The sequence below is a fragment of the Dipodomys merriami genome, unplaced genomic scaffold (assembly GCF_024711535.1).
Source record: "Dipodomys merriami isolate MVZ:Mamm:240054 unplaced genomic scaffold, mDipMer1.0.p SCAF_2, whole genome shotgun sequence".
Taxonomy (NCBI): domain Eukaryota; kingdom Metazoa; phylum Chordata; class Mammalia; order Rodentia; family Heteromyidae; genus Dipodomys; species Dipodomys merriami.
Window position 1 is genome coordinate 39,347,291 of NW_027203381.1, and position 25,452 is coordinate 39,372,742.

Below are 25,452 nucleotides of genomic sequence, written 5' to 3' on the forward strand. Positions count from 1 at the left end.
GAATTATAGGAACTTTCTGACTTCTTCCTTTATTTCTTCAGTGACCCACCTGTTATTTAACAGTGTATTCTTCTGAGGAAACTGCATTTTAGTCCCAACTCTTCCCTTGTAACTGTCCCTTGAGAAAGGCTTTTGTTTGGTAATAGAGATTGAGCCTAGAGCCTTTCTAGGCTAGCCACATCCTTAGCCCTTTTTGTAAATTTTATGTTAAATCAGGGTCCCACTAAGTTACCTAGGCTATCCTTGAACTCATTAAGTAGCCCAGGCTTCAAGTTTGTGATCTTTCTGCTTCTGTATTTCAAATAGCTGGGATTATAGGTGTATGCCACCATTCCTAGCTTGAGTGAGGCATTTTTCCACTTTGAGCTTAATTTCTTCATCTATAAAAGGGGGCCAGGCACCATCCTGTGAGTGATATTGTGGGAGAGATCATTGACATGTGTGTGGCATTGCAGAGCTTGATATTTGGGACATTGGTGACTTTCTTCCCTAACATAGGTTGATATTTGTATCTTGTTTTCCTGCTTTGTGTATGTATGTGTGTGTGTGTGTGTGTGTGTGTGTGTGTGTGTGTGTGTGTGTGTGTGTGTGTGTGTGTGTGTGTGTGTGTGCTTGTATGTCTGTGTGTGTGTGTATATGTGTCTGTATCTGTGTGTGTGCTGATACTGGGGCTTGAACTCAGGGCCTGGGTACTGTCCTTTAGATTTTTGGCTAAAGGATAGCTCTCTACCAATTGAGCTACAGGTCTACATCCAGCTTTTTGGAGATAATAGTCTCATGGACTTTCCTATTTAGGCTGGCTTTGAACCATGTTCCTCAGATCTCAGCCTCCTGAGTAGCTAAGATTATGGCATGATCCACTGTCATTTCACTCATGTTTCTTGACTTTGTTCTCTTGTCTTTTCCTATAAGATATATGTGTTTGTTAAAAAGTCACCTAAGATTTCTCCAAGTTAAAATTTTATCTTCTTTTTACATGGACTTAATTTCTTTATGTTCTTCATACAGGTTGTCACTGGTGAGAAACACAGTGCAAAGCAAAGTCCCATTTTGCTTCTAAAAAATGTTTTTTTTCCCTAATACCTGACAAAATTAATGCTTCATGATACCAAACACTGCTAGAAGCAATGTCTAGAGGTTACCATGCATCATTGTTTTCATTAATAACTGCAGTGATCATGATAATAAGTCATAGGATGGGTATAAGAGTTAACCAAATTGTTGTTGTTTTGTGCCAGTCCTGAGGCTTGAATTCAAGTTGCTTTTCCTGAGCCAAAACTTCACTTCCAGCTTTTTGTTAGATAATTGAAGAGAAAAAGTCTCATGGACTTTCCTGTCCAGTCTGGCTTTAAACCATAATCCTCAGATCTCAGTCTCTTTAGTAAGTAGGATTATGGGCATGAGCCAACAATACCCAGCTTGGTTGAATGTTTTAAAAATGCTAGATAGTGTTATTAGCCTTAGCTCTGCTTTCCATTCATTGGACATGGATTGGCTCCTTGGGTCTTTGGCGAAAAGGAGCCCATTCTTATATTGTCAATGCTTATTAAATTCCCTCTTTAACCTAAAAGTAAGGCCAGATTAGTAGCATTTATATGTGAGCCTGTAACACAGACCCTATGAGTTCTTCCTGCAAGCAGCAGAAATCTCACCCAGCAGGTAGAGAAAGTAGATCTATAGCTTGTTGCTGGAGCTGGAGGTATAGGAGAGAATGTCCCACATTTCAATGGTGTGAAGTCTCCTGGGCATTGGCTTCAGTGCTGATGCTGTTCAGTAGGTTTTGGCTGGGGCCTGAGCTTCTGTAGTTCCTACAAGATCTCAGATGACATTGGCACAGCTTGTCTGTGCCCTTACTTTGCACAGCAGATAAAAATATCGATTGCTCTGCCTATCAGCACTTCCCTTACTTCCCTTCAGGGAAATGTCTCTTCCTATGTTTCAACCATGAAGGTTAAGAGTGAGCTTTCAGCTCACTCTTCAATTCCTCTGCCTTCCAGGCCACAGTGACTTGGTCTAGAACCCAACTGGAACCTTCCTTGGCTTGTCTGGACTTGTAACCAGAGAGGTCTGTTCTCAAATCCTCTCTGTAAAGTTCTGTCTAGCCCCATTGAGGTCCTTGAGCAGTGGTGAGGGACAGAGAAAGCATCCCAGTGCTCTTCAAGTCCTTGGCACCAGTTGTCTACGTGTTGTGACGAAGGCTTCTAAACAGTAGTGTGACCTTAGGAATCATGTTACCAGCTCTAAAGGTCCAATATGGCTATGTAAAATGTATCAGGTGTTCATAATGTTTAGGGCTTTGTGGTTAGTCCTTGATGGTACATAAGCAACTAGCACATATTTTATTAGGATTTAGCATGTACAGTGGCCAGGGGTTGTGGAAGCTTCAGGAAGTGCAGAGGGTCCAGTCATGTAGACGGGAGCCAGGTTCAATTTTTTAGAGATAGACATTTGAGTGTGAATAGGAGTTGTGTGTGCAGACTGTAAAATTATTCCTTGCAGGAAGAACTTGTGGAGCAAAGGCCAAGATGATGCTATGAAGGTGTGTTTGAGAAACTACAGCAGCCAGAGCTGGGCGCTGGTGCACACAACTATAATCCTAGCTACTCAGAAGGTTGAGATCTGAGGATCAAGGTTTGAAGCCAGTCCAAACAAATTTGAAAGACTCTTATTCTAATTAACTACCAAAAAAGTGGAGATGTGGCTCAAATGGTACAGCACCAGCCTTGAGCGGAAACAGCCAAGTAGGGCACAAGGCCCTGAGCTCAAGCCTCAGTACCAAAAAAAGGCAAAGAAAAACCACAGCCAGTTTAAAGGGGAGGCACCTAGCTTTAATAAGGCCAGTGATCAGCCCTGTGTGCATTGCTTTCTTCTCAAGTCATGTGCATTTCTAAAACAGCTAAAGAAGAAATCTGAATCTTTGATTCCTATCTCCCCCCCACCCCCAATCCCAGTTTGTGACAGATTCCTACCAACAGCTCTTCCCACTTACTTCCCTTAGATAGAAAATTTGTCTTAGGAATGAAGCGAATGTTTGAAAAACAAACCTGATCTGCTTTAAATACCAGATTCTGTTTAAATAACATGGAGGTTGTGACATCCACTGACAAAGCCAGGAAGTTCAAAGGCCCACAGCTGGGCATGGTGTTGGGTTCTGCTGTTGTTGGCACTGCGGGGCCTGAGGCAGGTCTGGGAGTTTGTTACTCATGTCTGCATGTGTGAATGAGACATTCCACAGATGACAAGACTCTCTTCTTTGGGGGAAAAAAGTATACATATGCACTTAGAAAATGCTTTTTAGTCAGATACTCGTGGCTCATGCTTGTAATCCTAGCTTCTCAGGAGGCTGAGATCTAAGGATTGTGGTTTGAAGCCAGACATCTATAAGACTCTTATCTCCAATTAACCAGTAAAGAACTGGAAGTGGAACTGTGGCTGAAGTGGTAGAGCATCAGCTTTGAGTGAAAAGCCCAACAACAGAAACAACAGTGTGAGGCCCTGAATATCAATCTTTGTATTGACTCCAAATATATATATATATATATCCTATGTATACTATGTATAGTATATGTACATAAATATGTATATATATGTATGTATATTTAAAATCAAGAACAAAATTTAGTAATGATAGCTATTTCTTAAGTCTTTTGAAAGGTAAAATTTAAAAGCAAATTGAAATGGCAGACTTGAATTGGCAAAGTGTAACCTATTTGACTACATACTTTTTGGGAGGGTTGTGGGGCTTGAACTCAGAGCCTGAGTGCTGTCTTTGAGCCTCTTTGTGCTCAAGGCTAGTGCTCTACCACTAGTATAACCTATTTGAGAGACTCTTACATCTGTCTCAACCAATACTGTTATGTTGATGGGGTTGGAGAACTTCACAACACTGCACTGTAAGCCCACTGCAGTAGGGTCTTTAATATCTGGAACCTGATTCTTAGCTCAGGAATGTTGGGAACTTGATTTTATCTCACTACTGGGGTGTGAGGTGTGCTCAGATGAAAGAGTTGCTAGATGCAGGCAGGAGACCAGCCCACTGGTCCAGGGTGGAATGTGTGGCATCACAGTAAAAGCTTTGGAGTATGAGAACTTTGGCTTTCACTTTGAAAACTCACAGCAAGGAAAAAGGGGAGATGGTTCAAATTTGGGAGACTCAATCACTTAAGATGTTCATGTGGAGCCTGACCCAGAGTGTAGCTAAGTGGACCATAAATGGTGAGTTTGTCATGTGGGTTTATAGTGTAAGAGTTTATGTTAGGAAATCTCATCTACTTGGGAGGCAGAGATAGGAAGGTCAGGGTTCAAAGCCAGCCTGGGCAGACAGCCCAAAACCCTGTCTGAGAAATGAATCAAAAGCAAAAGAACTGGGAGCATGGCTCAAGTTCTGAAGTGCTCACCTCGCAAGCATGAGCCCAGGAGTTCAATTTCTAGTACCATGGGGAAAATGTTTGTTAGCCCTGAAGGTGGCAGGCGGGACCCAGAGTCAGAAATCCAGTGGTCTATACCCAGATGGAGTACACTTCTGGAAAATCAGTCCTAGGACTCTGAGGTGGTTTGGAGAGCCAGGTCAGCTAGAAAGCTCCCATCCCAGGGTTTGAGACCAGAGGCAAGTGGGAAGTGCTAGACAGAGCTTTGGAGTTAGGATCAAAGCAAAGTCCTCTTCCATGGACTGGGAGGCCTTGGGAGTTGGGGAGCAGTGTGAGAAGATGGGAAGGAGAGAGCTTCTTTATGGTTCCAGCCTCAGCACTCATACTTGAGGACCCTGCCTGTACCATAGGACTCCCCGTCCGGTGATCATTCAGGACTGTGGTTTGAATGTCCCCCTAAACGTAGTTGGAATTTAATCATCACTGTAACAGAACTAGGAGGTAACTAGGTCCTGAGAGTTCCGTCTCCACCGCTGTTCTACCGACAGCTTGAAAGTGGGGTATTGTGGAAGAGTGGGCTCCTTCTAAGGATGAATTCAGCCCATGACCTGCCTGGGCTCAGTCATATGAGAATATCTCCCTCAGTACTGACTCTCCAAAAAAGAAGTCAGCACCCAGCCTGCTGCAGGCTCCTGGGCTCCCCAGAGCTCTGGCCCTTCCTGTGCTGACAGAGCCAGACCCACTGGCAGTAGTCTTGGTGCAAGAAAGCTTCAGAGTGTTTGGCCTCAGGAATCCACAATCTAGAGAGGAGACACAGACTTGTAAACAGACCTGTAATTAAGAAAAACCAAGACCCAAAATGTTAAAAACTACTACAGGATGGGCTGGGAAGGTGGCTCAGTGGTAGAGCGCTTGCCTTGCATGCCTGCATGCCTGAGGCCCTGGGTTCGATTCCTCAGCACCACATAAGCAAAAAGAAAAAAGCCGGAAGTGGCGCTGTGGCTCAAGCGGTAGAGCGCTAGCCTTGAGCTAAAGAGCTGAGGGACAGCGCCCAGGCCCAGAGTTCAGGCCCCACAACCGGACCCCAAAAAAAAAAAAAAAAAAACTACTACAGGAAAAGAATAGAGAGAATACTGGAATATATAAACTTCCTAAATAGAAAACCAATAACTCAGCAAATAAGAGCAAGAACTAAAATGCTGGCATCCACTAAAATGCTCCTGCCTAGAAAAGGAAAACAGTCATTAATTTGAAGAGACAGCCCACAAAATAAGAGAAATTCTTATCTTTTGTATAAAGGCAAGGGTTTAAGAACCAGAATATACAGGGAACTCAAAAAACTCAATTCTCAAAGAATTAACCACCCAATTAATACATAGGCAAATGAACTGAATAGACAGTTCTCAGAAGAAATAGTACAAATGGCCAATAGATGCATGAAGAAATATTCAACATTCCTAGCCATAAAGGAAATGCAAATCAAAACAGCATTAAGGCCGGGTGCTGGTGGCTCACGCCTGTAATCCGAGGATTGCAGTTCAAAGCCAGCACAGGCAGGAAAGCCTGAGTGACTCTTATCTTCAATTAAGCACCAGAAACCAGAAGTGGTGATGTGGCTCAAGTGCTAGAGTGCTAGCCTTGAGCTAAAGAGCGGAGGGACAGCTCCCAGGCCGAGTTCAAGCCCCATGACCAACATAAAAAAAAAGCAACCAAACAACATCAACAACAAAACCAGCATTGAGATTTCATCTCAGTCTAGTCAAAATGGCTGTCATTAAGAACAAATTCTTGTAAGATCATGGTGGGCAGGGTGCCCACAAATTACTGTTTGTAGGAATGTAAACTAATGCAACTACTATGGAAAGCAAAATGGAGGAGTCTCAAAAAAAAAACAAAACCTAAAAATAGAATTGTTACATGATCCAATTATACCACTCTTTGGGCATATATCCAAGGGAATGTAAGTCAGAATACAATTGAGACACTGGTAGAAAGTGAGGGAAGGGAAGACACTGTATAAAAGAAAATGTACCATTACCTGATTTATGCAATTGTAATCCCTCTGTATATCACCTTTATAATAACAATAAAGTAACTAATATTTTTTTAAATAGAGACACTTGTTATGCCCATGTTCATTGTAACACTATTCACACTAGTCATGTTAGGGAAACAGCCCAGATGCCCTACTACTGACAAATTGATCACAATTGAGTACTATTCAGCTATAAAAAATTAATGAAATTATATATATATTTTTTTGTGAAATGGATGGAACTAAAGATCATCATGGTGAGGGAAGTAAGCCTGTTTAGAAAGACAAAGCTTCCACATTGTCTCTCACATGTAGATGCTAGATAGACTTAAAAGATGAACATATACATAAATACATACACAATCACATACATGTGTGTATGTATGTTTACATTCATATACATAGGTATTTGAAGCATCATAGTGAAATCATCTTTGAACAATTAATGTACACTTTTAAAATGGGATGACAGCAATATAAAATAAGTCTTGAGTGTGCTTTCAGTGGGAGTGGGGAAGGTTAGTGGTGAGGGTGAAATATGGTCAAATACTTAACAGTTGTGTATAAAAATAGAGCAGTGAAACCTGTTGAAATTGTTTTAGGGAACAAGCGAGGTGAGCTGGAGGTGTGGCTTAGGTTATAGAGCACCAGCCAATGAGTGAAAGCAAGCATCACATACCAAGTCTGAGTCCCATCATATACCAAGTCTGAGTCCTGGTCTCTACCCAAAAGAAAAAAAAAAAGGGAACAGAGGAGGGAGTTGAGGTAGAGTGGTGAAGTCTGATCAAGATGTAAATATATATAGAAAGTCACAATGAAAACTCTGTACAACTATATATACGAATAAAATGGTTGGGTCTTTTGTTTTAGAGAGCAAAACAAAACTGCAATTAGCCTTGGAGCTTTCACAGGTAGGAACCAAGTCCTGGGAAGAGAACAGGTCAAGCGACAGGTACACTTGGGAAGATTTATGTAGCTCATTTTTTGCTACTATAAAAGAATACCTGAGGCGAGCTGACTTTATAAAGAGAAGTAGTTTGTTTTGCTCAGATTTGGAGGCTCAAGGGCATGATACTACCATTGGCTCAGTTCTGGTGCTGACCTTCTTGTAAGCAGAGTCTCAAGATAGCACATGGGACCACATAGCAAGAGACAGGAAGAGCATGTCTGTGAGTCTCATCTTCCTCTTTGTGTGAAGACACTAGGGCTCAATCACAGGGCTCCATTCTGATGACCTTATCTAAGCCCAGCCCTTCTCCCCAGCCCAGCCTCTAAACACCATAGACAGAGTGAGTTTCCACTCTCTTGCTATCATTGGTATAAGATGTCGAGGGTTAAAGGAACAAATCATATTCAGTCCACAGCAGTTCCCCAGGAGGCCTCATTGCAGACCAGCACTGGCACTTTGAAGTGTTTTCCAGCAACCCTGACAGCTCATAGTGAACAGAAGTTTGTCACTTTGCGGAGACATGAATTTGAACCTCACACATGCTGAAGTCAAATGTGTGGGATCTGTTCACTTGGTGAATGAGTCAGGATGGTCACCTGCCTGTCCACCGCCTCTCTGAAGTCATTGCTGCCTGCTATTTGTCTTCTTATGAAGTGCTTTATGAAGTGTGTGTATGTAAGAGAGAGAGAGAGGAGACAGAGAGAAAGAGAGAAAAAGAGAGAGAGAGGCCTCCATGGGCTGCAGATGTGGTTTAGTAGTAGAGTGCATGCATGATTCTTTGGTATTACATAAACAGAAAAAGCCGGAAGTGGCACTGTGGCTCAAGTGGTAGAGTGCTAGCCTTGAGCAAAAGAAGCTCAGGGACTGTGCCCAGGCCCTGAGTTCAGGCCCCAGGACTGGGAAGGAAAGAGAGAGAGGGGGGAAGGGGGTAGGAAGGAAGGAAGGAAGGAAGGAAGGAAGGAAGGAAAGAAGGAAGGAATTGCCTCTTTAATGGCATTTGAGTGATGGAAGGAAAAGGAAGTGGAGAAGCTTATGACACTTCTGGTTCTTAGTGAACAGATGAAAACCTGGACCTACCCAGCTCTACTGTAGCTCTGCCAGACAAACACCTCCATTGAACATGCACAATGGAAGTAAAACACACCTGCGCCACATTTTAATGTGGAGTGTCAGTAACATCTCAGTGTATGTTGTAACCAGCAGCAGACCTGTTCATTGAGAAAGAAAAGTTGGAGAAGTTAAAAAAAAAAGTCAGCAGAAAGTCGAGAGGCTACACAAACATTTCCAGGAAGAAACAGATGGCCAAGGCACCAGCGCGGCTGCTTGGTCAACCATATTTTCAAGTAAGGGCTCGTTTGAACATTTTAAGATGTGTTTTTCTTGGCAAAAGGTGCAGTTAATAGGAATAAGCCAGCCAGCTGCCTGTCTCATGACAGACAGGATTCCTTCTGAGCTGGAAACTCAGGGAAGGACGAGCCCAGGCTTGGAGTGTGGTGGAGCCAGGGAGCACTCCTCTTCCAGAGAATGAAAGAGACCATCAGAGAAAGAGAAGAGAAGCTGAGCGAAGAAGGCCTCCAAGAACTGCTCGAAAAGGAGCAAAGGAGTTGAAGACAATGGGGAAGAAACAGAAACAGCTGCTGTGCTTCAGTCCCTGTGGGAAACCTCCACCATTCCCCTTGCGTTCTTCACAGTTGTCTTTTAAAAGACACCACACAGGTGGTGTTTTTTTTTTCTAATTGTTTTGCTGATTCTCATGGGGATTTTGTGGCAGATCAGTAAAGTGAAGCAAGGAGAAAGTTTGTAAAAAAACAAAACCAAACCAGCAAAACTTGAGGAAGTAAGACAGGTGGGTCAGCTGCAAAGGTTCCAGATCTCACATTTCTTCACTGAAGGCTCTGGAGTGCCAGATCCAGACCTCTCTTCAGTGAAAGATGATGAGTGAGGATGGGAAGCTCATCAAACATCTTCCTTCCTCTGGCCATCTCCTTGCTGCCTCCTTCCTGGCTGAGGGGCCTGAAGAGGACTCTGAGCAGCATATCAAGTCCTCGGGAGAGGGAAGGTGGCTAACTTTGTTGAAGACTTCCAACTGGACTGACGCTCATTCCTTCAGCCTGTGTCTCAGGTTCGCCCTCAGCAATACAGCTGGCATTCCTCACAGAAGCTGTATTGAACGAAAGAATTCAGAATTCTGGAATAAAGCAATAGCTTGTCTTATACAGATGTCCTCCATGTGGACAAAGTCAAACCACTAGTTCACATCTACTGTTTGTGCAAGCCATTTAGAGTCACCTCTGGAATTTGGGTCCCAGGACTGTTATTCCTAACAGAATTCTTCAGGATTTCTGGCTCCAGAGACAGGGGACTTAACGTGGTGTTTTCTTTCTCCTTTAACTTCTGATATGAGCAACTAATTAGTATGGAAGAAAGGATACAAAGTGTGGGAGATCTGGAGCAATGTGATCTAAACGCGTGAGAAATGATTGGAGGTCACTGGAATCCTGCTGCTCTGATGGCCTTTGTTGAAATTCTTTCCACAGGTTGTCACAGCTGGGTTGTCTGTATTATTGTTTGATGTTGTCCTGACCAGTGCAACTGTGGGATGGTAAGTCTTGGGCAGAGAGAAGAGGAAGTGCAGATTCATTGTTTGAACTTCTTTGGCCTATTTGTTTTCTCACAGGTGTTGAAAAAAGAATGTGTATTCAGTGTAAGTGGCCATCTGAATTGAGGATCCATATTAGTGATTGCTTATTTTTTAAAGTGATTCTCATTGATGTGTAAATTTATATTCAGAAGAGTATGATGTCACTTGTATACAACTCTTACCAACAATATAAAGCCCGATATGGATTCAATAGCACGTTCTAACTAGCAACTAGTTCAGAGCATCACCAGAACACCTTCCAGCGACTTACCCACTCAAGAGTAGCGACAGTGTGAACCATCATTGGTTCATCCTGCTGTGCCTAAATGGGATTGGTTGTTCCAAGGCTTCCTGCAAAAACCATACTCCATAGATGTTCAAGTTTCTTATGTACAGTGGTACATGTTTGCGTGTAAACTATACACATCTTCCTGTGTGCTTAATTTTACATCCTGATTCTAGAAAAATTATTTTCCCCATGTTTCAGTTCAGAGTGATCCTGAATGGGTCTTTCCTCCTTTAAAAAAATATTTGTTTGCAAATTAGACCTGATGAATTGTCCCTTGTCACCTGCTTCACTCCAAATCATACTGCTCATGTGTGTGGCAGGCACTGGTGCCTGAGTAGGCTTATAGAAGCTACCCAGCTCCAGGCCTCCCAGTGGATAATGCCCTTGGGTGCTCTCGTAGCCATGGCAACAACACTGTTAGGTTTAAACACCAGTAAGAGGTTCCTGTGGGATAAACGCCGGGGGCAGGACTGGTGACTATGGATTACTGAGTTGGGGAGCCTGTGGGAGTGAATATCATCTTGTGTGGCCTTGGGATAGAATGGGTCATTCAATAGAGAGATATTTACCACATGCCTGATAGGTGCCAGGAACTGTTCTTAGATGAAAGGCAAAATTTCTGCCTCTGTGGTATCCATAGATGCTCATTTCTCTGCTGGAGGGCAAGCTCATACTTAAATCATCCGAGACTGACTGAAATAAATATTTTTGACCACAGCATTCAGCAAAAGGGATTCCTAACCTCTTTCAGGATCCATTCATGGTGGTATTTCTTGCCCCAAGAAGAAAAATGAAAGGAAAAGGAAAATTAGGAAATATTTTGATACCTTCTTCCCCCTCCTCTTATCTCCTGTTCTTCCGTCTAATAATAATAGTAATAATAATAATTCTAATTATTGAACAGACATTATTGCTTTAGACATTTTTACATTAATTTATTTAAACAATTATAAATTGTAATCTCTTTTATAACAATGCTCCAGCATTTTTAAAAAGCTAAGGTTCAGAGGCATATAAGTGACTTCCAATGAGGTGATGGAACCAGGATTCAAACTCAGTCTTCCTCTGTATTAAAAGCCTCATAACTTTCTAGACACAATATGAGAAATACTAAGGATTTCCTGGCAGTAGACAGCATATGATGAGGTTAGAAGCACGTAAAAGAAGCACAAGAAAAATTGGCGTGTCTTCACATTGGAGTGACAGTGTCACTCAGCTTTGCATTACCCTAACAGATGTTGGAGAAAATAAACTTATGAGAAAAAAAAATGTTCATAGGCTTGTGGTTTTAAAAGTCCATGGTCACCTAGTCCATTGCCTTTGAGCCTGTAGGGAAGCAGATTATCATGGCAAGGAGCTTATGGTGGAGCAAGATATTTACCTTATGGTGGTATGGAAGTATAAAGATCAAGAATACCCTTCAAGGACATGCCTCAATGACCTAACTTCCTCCCACAAGACCCTGCCTCTTAAAGGTTCAGCTACCTCCCATTCATGCCATGAACTAGTGTTCAAACCTGTAACACCTTTAAGAGACAGTTATACAAACCACTGTAGTGAAAATCTATTAAAAAAAAAAAAAGCATTCGGATGATTTGACAGCAAATAGAAAAAGAGTTCCCCAGGACAAGACAGTTCTAATCCCTGTTTAGGGGCTGACCTGGCCAACTAAGAATATCTAGTGGAACAATTTTCAGATGAAATTTCATCCACAGATTTTTAATACTGTAGCTGTGATTCTTGACAGGTATTGAGTGACTGTTGCATGCAGCACATGTGGAAGTCATTAAATAAGCAGAAGTTACCATCCAACTGTCAAGAGGTTTCCAGGGGAAAAGAAAATCAGAAACATATTGGGCTAGATGGATAGGATAGCAGTTGTTAGAATGCCCAGTGAATGTGAAGACTGAAGGCGAAAGATACTGGTTGGGAGTGCTTGGTAGATGGGTCTTGAAGCTGGCTTGAAACTGGACCAGACAGAGGGACTTAGCTAGTCTCTCTTACCCAGGAAACATGGCAGAAAAGAGAATCAATGGACTGTGAGCCAGGCAATGAATCCCAAGCTTCTTCCTTCTATCATGAGAAATAATGGCACAAATGATGGAAAAAGGATGTCTCAAAACTCAACTGCCAAGAAACATTTTCTTCTGGTACATTCTTGGTACTCCTCCAAATTTTTCTATATGTAACATTCATGGTAAAGTCTCAATTCTTTTATACTATTTTCTTACATATGTGCTTTCATTAACTGTATCTTTATAAATGTGTATGTCAGTATTGGGGGTTGGACTCAGGGCCTGAGCACTGTCCCTCAGCCACACCTCCATTTTCAGCATTTTGCTGGTTCATTGGAGAAAAGAATCGCTCTCAGATTGTCTGCCTGGGCTGGCTTCAAACCTCGATTCTCAGCTCAGCCTCCTGAGTAGCTAGGATCATAGGCATGAGTCACTAGTACCTGGCAATCATCAATCATATTTTGTACATGATTTCAAAATACATGAAAGAAACCTAAGTATTGAGCTGAGCATGAGAAAAGTAAAAGTGTGACAGCTTTCTGGTGCTAAGTCAGAGTGCTGACTGTAAGAGGCTGGGTCTCCAGGCTGTTTAATATCCTTTTGACCTAAGGGTATGCCTCAAACCAAAAGGAAAGGAAGGCTGTGTGTACCCAAATCAAGGAAGCATGTGTGATTATTGCAGAAGGAACCCTGACTTTGGAATTTCCTGGTTTTTTTCAGAACTTTTGAGGTTAAGGATGGTATGTTTTCAGCTTCAAAGAATTTTCCAACCACAAAGTGAACCACCAGAAGGGATGTGTCAGACCATAATTCTAATTTCTGTCTTGCACAGAGCTGGTTTCTTGGCTTCTACACTGGGCACAGTTCAAGTGTGGCTAGGTGACCAGTTCTCAGATCCTGGGTGGGGTGGCTTGTCTTTGTCTCATGGGAGTTGATACTGACCAGAAGTCAGGGCAGAGACTGCAGGCCTAATTTTTCTTTTGGGTGTTTTTTGTTGGTGGGATGTTTTTATTTATTTATTTATTTATTTAATTTATTTGTTTTTTAAGGGCTGCTGTGTTTTCCTGAACAAATTACTATTGTATTTTGCATTTCAAGTTTTACTTGAGTCCCCAGCATGTAGAAAAAGAGTGACTTCCTACTATAAGTCCACATTATCAGATTCCTTGCAAATGTGGATGAGCTGATGCTGAGCCTGCATTTGCACATGGCCTCAGCTGCTCTAATGGACAGAAGCTGCCCTCTGAGGTGGTACTCTCTGATTCAGCACAGTCTCCACTTCTCCTGGGCTACTCCTGGACAGGCTCCAACCCGTGGACTGACTCCCACTGATGATGTATATTTATTGATTCCATGGAGATGCTGGGCTAGGCTCTAAAGCCACAGGGCCTGGCGTCCATGAGGCTTGCAAGCACATGTCTTTGCCATCATCTTAGTTGGGCCTCACAGAGTAGGTTATATCTGAAGTCGGGCTTCTCACATTACTTATCTGGGGTCAGATAATTCTTTGCCTCGTTAGGATGTCAAGTAGCCAACTTGAACACATTAGATGCTAGTTGTCCTAGAAAATGTCTCTAAGATACAGCAAGGGGTCCCTTGGAAGGCAAAAATCACCGATCTTGAAGTTCAGAGCAGTGAATGGGGGAAATGCCATTTGAACTTTCAGCAAGATCCTTAAGAATTTATCTCCTGATCCAAGTTTGGATCTGCTCAGGAATCCAATTCTCCTCAAGGCCCCTCCTAGACACTCTGCCCTGGCTCTGAAATGCTGGTGGCAATGAGTGACAGCTGTGTGGGTGGGCTCTTCTGCTCCCAGCTGAGCTGCTCAAGCCTAAGGACCAGGTTCACTCAGCTTTCTATCCTCAGTCTAGTACCATATGCTCACTGAATGTACAGTGCATGGCTGGCCTCCAAGTATTCTATCCGAGAACGTTATCTACAAAAGGATCCAATGTTGGTTGGATGTTTCAAACTCATTTGAATTAAAAGCATCTGAAATTGAAGTTTTAATTAAAAGCCACTGTTCTTGACCAGTTATCTTGTTTTCCATTATGAATACAATCTGTTTCAAACTCAGTGGCTTAAATATGCAACTATATGCTTAATTATTTAATTTTAAACAAACATTTTCATATGGACACTGATATCTTAAAATTTCAGCAAAGGAAGCTTTCCAGTGTCAAAAAGAGAAAATTTCTGACCTGTGTGCAGTGTCCTTGGGAAGTAGAATTAGTTGTGCTTCTTTTCTGAATTCCCTCTTATAGACCGGGGCCATCCCCCTTCTCTCTGGAATGGTTTGGGTATAAGATGAGAAAGGAAAAACTGAAACACATGTTTGTTCCATGGTCAGCTTTTTTCCCCCCTCATCATTCACTGAGCCTGCCATTGGCCACAGATTGCCAGCCATGAGGACTGCTGGAACTCTGTCCCAGCACAGACCTGGCCAGCACAGAGAGTCTTCAGAAAATGATCTTAAGTCACTGACTACAGATAACTTGCCTTTTGATTTCAAGAGCGAGCCTTCACGGGGATTGCCGAAATTTATGCATAGGGAGAATGAATTTGGGGGCAAAGAAAGAACTTCCTTAATACCCCCCCTGCCCCCGCAAGTACCTTTAGTGTCTAAAATGGATCCGTTTTTCCATTTTAATTAAAAATTTGAATCTTTCTTTTCTTTCTTCCTCCCTCCCTCCCTCTCTCCCTCCCTTGCTCCTTTGCTCCCTCCCTTCCTCCCTTCCTTCCTCCCTCCATCCCTCCCTTCCTTCCTTCCTTCCTTCCTTCCTTCCTTCCTTCCTTCCTTCCTTCCTTCCTTCCCTCTTTCCCTTCCTCCTTTCTTTCCTTCTTCCCTCCCTCCCTCACTTCCTTCCTTCCTTCCTTCCTTCCTTTGTGTGCCAATATTGGGGCTTGAACTTAGGAGTCTTATATTCTCTTTTTCACTAAAGGTTTGCACTCTATGACTTGAGCCACACCTCCATTTCTGGCTATTTTTTCTCCCTGGTTAATTGGAGATAAGAATCTCACAGATGTTTGTGCCTACGCTGATTTTGAACCATGATACTCAGATCTCAGCCTCCTGAGTAGCTAGGATTACAGGCGTGAATCACTACCACCCAGTTGAAAATTCCTTTTTTAAATGCTAAGCCTGGCCTTTTTGCTCATGACCTTTAAAGTTTTGTCATAATTAATCAGACTCTGAGTTGTCGCTCAATAAGTATATAGGACATGGGGCAGATACATTTTGGTGATAAAGAGGAAAAAAGAGCAAAGTGGTTTAAATATGGGTTTGAGATAACAATTCAGTCATCCACTATGTAAATATTTATTGGGTTCCACAGTAGGTTCTGGGTCTATACCCAGGAAAAGGATCTAGTCTCCATCATGTCCCTTAGATTCAAAAAGAATTAATCAAATGAGTTGGGTGCTGGTGGCTTAATCCTAGCTACTCAGAAGTATGAGATCTGAGGATCCCAATTCAAAGCCAGCTTGAGCAGGGAAGTCTGTGAGAGTCTTCTATCCAGTTAACCACTAAAAAGCCAGAAGTGGAGCTGTGGCTCAAGTGGTAGAGCACTAGTCTTGAGCAAAAATGCCCAAGGACATTGCCCAGACCTGAGTTCAATCCCCAGGTCCAACACAAATAATATTAATAGTAAATCAAGTAACCATAATGACAGATAAAAGACTGAGGTGAGGCCTTTGATCCCTCATAGAAGATAAAGGGGCTGGAATAACTCTAGAGAGGAGAAGTTTGTGATGGGTTATTTCCAGCCTAGATGCTCTGCATTCGATATTTATGTCTTAGCTACATGAAGTGTGTTCACGTCAGGAATGTTGGGGATTATAAAAATGTGCACACAGTTTAGTCAAGCTCTGACTTAAATCTTTGTAATGCCATTAAGATTTCTGGACTCCATGTCAGTTTCTCCTGCTGTTTAGAAAACAACATCAGCCGGGCGCTGGTGGCTCACGCCTGTAATCCTAGCTACTCAGGAGGCTGAGATCTGAGGATCGCAGTTCAAAGCCAGCCTGGGCAGGAGAGACCTTGAGACTCCTATCTCCAATAAACCACCAGAAAACCGGAAGTGGCGCTGTAGCTCAAGTGGTAGAGCGCTCGCCTTGAGCTGAAGAGCTAAGGGACAGCGCCCAGGCCCAGAGTTCAAGCCCACAACCGACAAAAAAAAAAAAAGAAAACAACATCAAAGTTCACCTCCTGGCTCTTTCCAAGTCCAATGAAGCAAGGTCTGTTTTCATTTTAGCCATCCCTAAGTTCCTTGGGTGTCTCTTAAAATGACTCTGCTAAAGATGATTGTAAGATTGTTACCAGTATGCTTGTTCTGACACTGAAATAGCAGGTGGCAGAGGACCACTTTGCTGGTCCTCCCTCTGTGAAGGAAGATTAGTTGGAAATGTTCAAAACTGCTGAGCCCCCTTTATATTTGCAGAAATAAATGTTTTCAGAACAGAGCCATGTGCCTTAGTATGGGGTCACATTGACCTTGTGCTCTGCACAGGGACTTAAAGGACATGTCTGTTCTGTAAGCAACATTGGTGAATGAGGGAGCAGTAGATCTCCAAAGGAAAGAACAGGGTTTTTGTTTTTTGTTTTGTTTTGTTTTGTTTTTGTCAGTTGTGGGGCTTGAACTCTGGGTCAGGGTGCTGTCTCTGAGCTCTTCAGCTCAAGGTGCTCTACCACTATGAGTCACAGCGCCACTTCCAGTTTTCTGGTGGTTAATTAGAGATAAGAGTCTCATGGAATTTGCTGCCTGGGCTGGCTTTGAACCATGAACCTCAGATCTCAGCCTCTTGAGTAGCTAGGATTATAGGTCTGAGCCACTGGCACTTGGCAGAACAGATCTTTTGAGGAGAGACTTTGAAGACAAAGTTCTGGCTTTCGTATCTCTTCTTTAAACCGAAGTGACAACAGAGCTACTAAACTTCTAGGGTCCTGAACAAAGGGACAGGAGGTCTCAATTTCACAGGGGTTGTATTTCAAGATTTGGAATTTGGACTACAGTAGCTTCCCAAAACAATCCTATACATGATGACTACAGATTAGGAAGCTCTCCAGTGTACTTAGTTCATCATGTAGATACTGCTTCCACCCACATCATTTTGAGGTAGATAGATAGGATGCATCAATTCTTGAGATTTTTTTTTTTTTGTCAGTCGTGGGGCTTGAACTCTGGGCCTGGGCGTTGTCCCTCAGCTCTTCAGATCAAGGCAAATGCTCTACCACTTGAGCCATAGCACCACTTCTGGTTTTCTGGTGATTTATTGGAGAAAAGAGTCTCATGGAGTTTCCTGCCCAGGCTAGTTTTGAACCGCGATCTTCAGATCTCAGCCTCCTGAGTAGCTAGGATTACAGAGCCACCAGCCCCCGGCTTCTTCTCGAGATTTATAATACGGTTTCTATAGGAGAGAGGAGAGTACATGCCTAATTGGATTTTGAGATGTTCAGTGTTCATTTCTTTCACCACTCCCTTCCTTTCCATCACCGTTGTTAGCTTGGTGGAGGAATCCCTCATGTCCCTCCCTCAGGCTCTAGCTCCTTCACCAATACTCATTAGCCCACACCCAGAAATGAGGTCATGTTGGCTGAGGGAATTTTCTCAGTCTCTAGGGTGATGATGGAGCAGGTTTGTTTTCTTGCACCCCAGAAGGCATAATTCAGACTTACAGGCAAAGCTGTAAGGAAGAGGTAACTACTTGGTCAGTGGGAGAAAGAACATTGTCTCAGTCCAGTGCCCAAATCCAGCCTGGTGACTCTTATAGGAAGAGGCAGAGGGTGAGTAGCCAACCTGCCATGGAGGCCAGTGAGTTCGGATTGCTCTGGGAATGCAGTTGGTAAGGAGAGCCTTGCATTTGATAGATTATACACTATAGGCCACACACATGGGTGGTTGGCTTTGGATTATTTGTAAGCCTTAGAGACTGTTAGATGCTATCAGCTGCCAATAACACATAGAAGTTCAAATAACCAATAAATGTCTGACCCCAGAACTTGAACTCAGGTCTTCCTGATTCTAAGTTGATTTTTAAAAAAAATATTCTCACACATAGTCAATTCATTCTTTAGTGGGAAATGACACCGGTTACCTATATGGCAGGGTGACATTTTCAACTGGGATTGTAATGTGAACAAGCCTGTGTGTGTTTGTTTGACACCCTGTCTGTGTTCTAGAAATACAAAGGCTCTATGATCCAAATGTATGGTCCAGGTATAAGAGCAAATAGAACTGGGCGTTGGGTGGGTACCTGGAAAGGAAGGGGGGGAAAGGATCTAGTTGAAAGGGTTGTTGACTTCTCTGAAAAAAGAATGTTTCACCCTTAGGAGCCTACTGTTATAATCCCTCAGTGATGGTCCAGCCCACCCCAGTGCCCAGACACCAGACTGTCTACTGAGCAGTTCATACTAGACAATGGAAAGACCTTTGGATGCATTAAATCTTAGGCATGTTAAAATAGCTAACGCTTCTTTTCTCCCTTCATTCTCTCCACTTCTCCACTACTTCATTTTCAACCACATACCCGATTTCTTTCTGTGCTGGCAGGAAATTCATGATTCCCCATTTGTCTGTTCACCTTGAAATATTAGTGTAAGTTAAACAGCAAAGTTCAGAGTTGTCACCTTAGCAATTAGAAGGTTATGAATCACTACACAATTTCATACCTATCGACCCTGCTTAGCGTCAGTCACCCCAGGGGCCTGTGGGAAGCCAGACTCCCGGGCCTCCTCCTGCCCTGATTCCCCAGAGCTTCATCTGGTCAGGATAGGCAGACGAACCACCTTCCTCCCTGGAGAAAGGTTTGAAGCCAGTCTTCTGGCCCCAGATCTCCCCCAGATGGCTTCTGGGTTTCGCCTGGTACCAGGGCAGACTGGGCTGGTTGTGAGCATGTTCATGACTGAGTGAGATCAGCTGTATGTCCTGTTGTATTGTGGGTGCCAGACAGCTTGAGTGGTCTCCAGGGCATGGAGAACTGACCTCCTGCTCTTCTTTGCAGCCTCCTGCTCGGTGGACTTGGAGAAGCTTTGCTGGTTTTCTCAGAGCGAAAGGGCTCCTGATGAAAATGCAAGACAGTGAGTTCTCAGCCAGAGTCCACCATGCTCTGGCATGGTGTTAGAATGCCAGAACAATGCAAGCACTGTGAAACCACAGAAGGATCTGTAGGTGGAGCCCTCCTCCCTGACCAGTGCCTTCTCCAAGCTGAACTCAGTGGTAGCTAATGATGCAAAGGGCTCACTGGCTCTCCCTGCTTCAAGGAGAATTTTCTGGAAGCCTGCTGCAGAATGGTCAATGTGACATCTTCCTAAGTCTCCAGTTGAGATAACTCTCAACTCTGCTGCTGCACCCAGTTCTACAGACACAGCAAGTACAGGATTGCACCTCGAAGCTCTGCTCTTGGAGTTCACTGTGTTGTGCTGTGCTGTCTTTTCTGGGACCATCCTTGCCTCGCTCTTCTCTGGCCTGCCAACAGCCCATTATCTTGCCGTCTAACCTGCATGTGGAATTGCAGCGCTGTGCTGCTGAGGGCCTCTATCTGCAGCTGAGCAGGAGTTGGGGCCGACTGGGAGTTCTGGATCAAGCAAGAAGTCAGCAAGAACACTTCAAACTCCAAAGCAAGTGGTGGCTTTCTGTGGTTTACATTGCTATTTATTTCCTGCGTTTAACCTTCTCTTGACTCCTGTAAACTTGTCGGGATATATTGAATTTCTGCAAACTCTTAAGCTAGTAACTAAATGATTATAAGAAGGTTGTATAGTACTGATGGATGGCTGGTAAACAATACACAAACATTTAACATTCCTTGATTTAAAAAAAACACTTATTTCTCTTAGGTCTCAGAAATGGTTTTAAGTCATTGGATACTGAGGTATATTTTTAAGGCCAGATTAAAAATTAGATTTAGCCTGGCACTGGTGGCTTACCCTTGTAATCCTAGTGACTCAGGAGGCTGAGATCTGAGGATTCTGGTTCAAAGCCAGCCCTAACAGGAAAGTCTGTGAGACTCATAACTCCAATTAACCACTAAAAGCCAGAAGTGGAGCTGTGGCAGGGTGGTAGAATGCTAGCCATAAGTGAAAGGGACAGTGCTCAATCCTTGAGTTCATGCCCCAGTACTATCATACAGAAAGGATTATTTTGCTTTTAGAGAAGAAATAAACTTACGTTAAACTTGCATGAAACGGTTACTTGAATCTGAACCCACCAATCATGAGCTAGTGGCTCATACCTGTTAATCCTAGCTACTCAGGAGGATGAGATCTGAGGATTGTGGTTTGAAACCAGCCTGGACAGGGATGTCTCTGAGATTCTTTTTTTTTTTTTTTTAATTGTGAGACTACCATACGGAGGAGTTACATGGGCAAAATAACGAGTACATTTCTTATCAAGCGTTGTTGCCTCCTCTTTGTTTCCCCTTCCCATCCCTTCCCATCCTCCCCCCCACCAAAGTTGTAAAGTTCGTTTTTCGACATAACAACTTGTACATCTCATTGTTGCAATGGGTCTACCTGTATCCCTAGTTAAACAATTTGTTTTTGCCCTTCCCCTCCACAAATTATATCGACATAAAATATAGTGAAAGCAGGGGTTATACCGTGGGGGAGGGACATACAAAGCAACATAGAAATCATCTTATAAATATGTTAGAAACAATTGAAAAAACGATGGTTAGATGCCAAGAAGTAGGTGGCAATGCCTTAACCATATGCGTGTTGTCAGGCCCAAGGGCCTCTTCCATTCTTGTCAAGGAGTGCTAACCTTCTCTCCTTTCATACAACACGGCTCTGAGATTCTTATCTCCAAATCAAAAAAGCCAGAATTGGAGCTGTGGCTGAAATGGTAGAGCACTAATAACCTTAAGCAAAAAAGCTCAGGGACAGCACTCAGGTCCTGAGTTCAAACCCCAGAACTGGCACAAAAGAGAAAAGGGAAAAGAAAGGAATGACTCCCTCAAAATATTTCTTTTCATAGTAAGTTTTCCAAAGACTTCACTGCTCTGCCAAGTGCCAGAGAGCCAATGCTGGGGACGGGTCTCAAGGCCTTATACTTGCTCATCAAGTGCTCTGCGGCTTGAGCACACTCTCAAGTCCTTTTGTTTTTAGTTTTACAGACACAGTTTTTCTCTCTTTTTAAAAAATGTTATTATAGAGTTGATATACAGAGGAGTTAAAGTTACATGAATCAGGTCATGAGCAATGAATGCAATGCTTTTTGAACCATGTCTCCTCTTCTGTCGCTCTCTTCTAGTTTTTCCCTCCTATCTCCACTTCCGTCCCCACCTACAAGATATACAGTTCACTGTTAATATTTGTTCACCCTTGTTCTACCTTTTTATGTGCCCTCCCTTACCCTAAAAATATAAACAAACAAACACAAACAGCAACAAAATATCTCTTCTTTCCTTTTCTTGGAGTTCATTTAATAGACTATTATTTTATATGATCATATGCACATAGGGGCTTTTGTCAACTACTCCTATGCATATCCTCCTTGGTCTCAGTGAGTGAATGTCTAGAGTCCTACATAAATGATCATGTCGGGCTGGGAAGGTGGCTCAGTGGTAGAGCGCTTGCCTTGCATGCCTGAGGCCCTGGGTTCGATTCCTCAGCACTACATAAGCAAAAAGAAAAAAGCCGGAAGTGGTGCTGTGGCTCAAGTGGTAGAGCGCTAGCCTTGAGCTGAAGAGCTGAGGGACAGCGCCCAGGCCCAGAGTTCAGGCCCCACGACCGGATAAAAAAAAAAAAAATTAAATAAAAAAAAATGATCATGTCCCAGTATGTATGCATATAACTGTATAGATATAACTATCTGTTTTAATCATTCAGTGTGTTTACTTGTAGATTTATAGTCAGACATAGTCTTTCCTGAACCTCCCACATAGCTGGGATTACAGGTGTAATGTGTACCACCACACCCTTTCCTGTCTAGCAACTATGCCCTTGACCGTGGCCAGCCCTGTGAAGAATGTTAGAAGTTATTAGTGCTGCACTTTTTTTTTTCTAACGTATTGCAACATGGAAAAGAAAATGAAGAGAAATAGGTTTGTATATTTGGAACTTGAGTACCTTAATTTCCTTTCCTTGATTTTCCCTGGCCTCTACTCATTTCAGGTAAAAATGTTGTCATTTGCAACTTGCTTTTGTTCTTCCTCTGGGATAATAAACTCTTTCAGCCTGAAGACCAAAAAGGAGGTGCGAGTTTAGAGTTTTCTCCTTCTTCTGCTCCCACAGAACTCTGTCTATACCACTGGGACCCGTTCTCTTCCCCTGGCAGCAAGTGGAATTGGCAAATGCCATCTTATGCTTGCCCTTTGCAGTGCCATTTTAGCACGTGGAGTGGTCTCAGCCTGGATAGAACCACCTAGTTACCAAGCTCATTTCCATTTCTAGCAGGACTGATCTTAAAAACTTCTGGAAAGTTTTGGACTTTTTTTTTTATTCTCTTAAGGATCTCTGGCAAGTGCCTGTCTGGTTTTGTTTGTTTTGTCTTTGAATTGCATTCCAGGGTTGGTTGTTTTTAAAATCTCCAGTCTTTTCTTACTTTGACACCAGTAAGAGGTGTCAAGAACAGAGGGTGTTTCATCACTTCACCATCCTGATTCCTTCAGTTTCCATCTGTTTCCTGAGCTTTTTCTTCAAGCTTCACCTCTGTCTTTTATGCCCATGTATACTAGCTCAGTTCTGAATGCATAGTTGGCTCAAAAGCCTGTGAAACCAGGGGGCTCCCCAGATCACCAAGAACCCCCCCCCCCGCAGTTCTCATCTACTGGGGCTGTCCCCGCTTGGAATCTGCAATCTTCTTCCATCCTGTTAAAGCCCTGGTTCAAAGCCAGGGTGTTTGGGGATTTTTATTTGTACACATAGTACAGTTCCTGTCAAGAGAGGCAAGTGTGATTGTCTATTACTTCAATTTTCTATGGATAGAAAGAAAAATAAACCATTTTCTTGGTAATTTGCCTTCATTTTTTTTTTTTCCTCTCTCCAACCCTGGCAAGGAAGGATTGAAGAAAACGTTATTGATGACTTGGAGCAGGGAGGTCTTGTGGCTGTTTGCTGTTGTTGCTGTTCTGGTACTGGGGCTTGAACTCAGAACCCTGGTGCTGTCCCTTAGCTCACTCTACCCCTTGGGCTCTAGCTCCAGTTTGGACTTTTTATCAGTTAATTGGAGATAAGAATCTCACAGACTTTTTATTCTTTAGATGGCTTCGAACAGCAGTCCTCAGATCTCAGCCTTCTGAGTAGCTAGGGTTAAAGGTGTGAGCCACGGTTACCGAGCTGAGTTCTTATGTCTTAAACTCAGCCTAGGCATTTCCTTTGACTATATCCAGACCTTTTAGCTCTCTGCTGGCTAGGGGGCAGCTGATTATATTTCTCACTAGCTGCTTGCTGCCCTTCAGTACTCAATTACAACTGGGCCAAATTTAGTTGTGTTCTGTGAGGAGATACCAAAATTAAATGTGAAATATCTCAACTAGCTCATAAAAATTTCTATTAGAGCTGGGCACTGATGACTCATGCCTGTAATCCTAGCTACTTAGGTGGCTGAGATTGGAGGGTCAAGCCTGTAATCCTAGCTATTTAGGTGGCTGAGATTGGAGGATCAAAGTTTGAGGCCAGCCTGAGCAGAATAGTCTGTGAGGCTTTTTTTTTTTCTTCTTTTCCAACAGGAAGAGAAGTTTATTTACCAAACTGCTACCCTTACCTTGAAGGGTGGAGAGGAATGGCCGAAAAGTCCATGAAACTTTTATTGCCAATTAATGTCCCTCCCCCCCCCCAAAAAAAGCTGAAAGTTGAGTTGTGGCTCAAGTGTAGAGTATTTTTCTAAATCCCTAAATACATAATTTATTTTTAGTCAAATTGTTTCTTTCAATAGGAAACAGACAGGATTTTTTTTTTCCTCCAAAGGAAAAAAAAAGGGAAAGTGAATATATCCACATGCATGAGAAGGAAGTTGTATACTTTGCAATAAGTGCAAAATTTAGTTCAAAACAGACAAAAGAACTTAAGAGGTATAAATGAATCATAAGAGAAAACGTAGTCGAAATCTTCATGACATTATTTTCCACCAATCACTACATTATGTAGCAAATATAGAAATTAAAGGACATAGAATTCCATTGTGCATTTATACCACATTTTCTTTTTTTAAATTTTATTTTATTTGTGAACATACTGTACAGAGGGGTTACAATTACATGGGCAGGATAATGCGTACATTTCTTACCAAGCATTGCACCCTCCTCCTTTGGTTTACCCTTCCCATCCCTTCCCAGCCTCCCCCCTCCCTATACCACATTTTCTTGATCTATTCATCTACTGAGGGGCATCTGGGTTGGTTCCATATCTTAGCTATGGTAAATAATGCTGCAATAAACATAGTTGTGCTGGTAGCTTTAGTATGGCCTTGTTTGTGATCATTTGGGTATTAGCAAAAAAGCTCAGGGACAGCACCTAGTCCCTGAGTTCAAGCCCCAGCATCAGCATACACATGCAAAAAAAGTTCTATTACATAAAAATTCTCAGAGTGAGGGAAGGGGTGGTAAATGTACTCTTTATGCGACTTATGTAACTGTATCCCTCTGTGCATCACCTTTATAATAACAATAAACCATTTTAAGTTCTCTAATTATTTCATTAGTATATCTTATATCTCAAAAACAAAACAAAGAAAACATGAAGCCTATATTTTATATTTTGCTTTCTTTTTTGTGTACCTGTTGCTACTGAGCACTTGAACTCAGAACCTTATGCTCTTGTTTAGCTTTTTTGCTCAAAGCTTGTGTTCTACCATTTGTGTTCTACCATCTGCTGCTAGCATTTTGCTAGTTAATTGGAGAGAACCGTCTCAAGGACTTTTCTTTCCAGGCTGCCTTCAAATCTCGATAATCAGGTCACAGCCCCCCTCCCCCATAGCTAGGATTATGGGTGTGTGGCCATTAGAAAATGTTAATTTGATGATTTAACTCAGCCACTTAGGGTACCATCCCAATACTGACTCTTTTCAAAGTTTTGCAGGTGACATTTTCTTCATTATCTAAGATTAGGAAGATTTTTCTAAGGCCACCCACTTGGGACATAAACCTCAGTCTTTCAAAACTCATTCTCCCTCAACATTCTGTGGAGGAGAAATGAAACTCCAACCCTAAATTTTCAGGG

At 42.6% G+C, this 25,452-nt stretch overlaps 1 protein-coding gene and 1 non-coding gene across 4 annotated transcripts in view; one reads left to right on the top strand and one right to left on the bottom strand.

The window, feature by feature from the left end:
* Tmem241 (transmembrane protein 241) overlaps positions 1 to 24,922 on the top strand; it is a 119,152-nt gene extending 94,230 nt beyond the window's left edge. Inside the window, exons 15-16 of one of the 3 annotated variants that reach the window (XM_070029443.1) lie at positions 9,889 to 9,953; positions 19,296 to 24,922. In XM_070029443.1, the coding sequence (XP_069885544.1) occupies positions 9,889 to 9,953; positions 19,296 to 19,356 (126 nt within the window). In that variant the 3' untranslated portion in view covers positions 19,357 to 24,922. Of the gene's footprint in view, positions 1 to 9,888; positions 9,954 to 12,289; positions 12,554 to 19,295 lie in introns of those variants that run through there. The other 2 variants (XM_070029442.1, XM_070029444.1) reach the window with 2 other exon arrangements.
* Positions 20,954 to 21,077, bottom strand: LOC138832709 (U6atac minor spliceosomal RNA). The gene has a single exon (XR_011373649.1). It is a non-coding gene; the product is annotated as a U6atac minor spliceosomal RNA (small nuclear RNA).
* Positions 24,923 to 25,452: the final 530 nt, after the last annotated feature.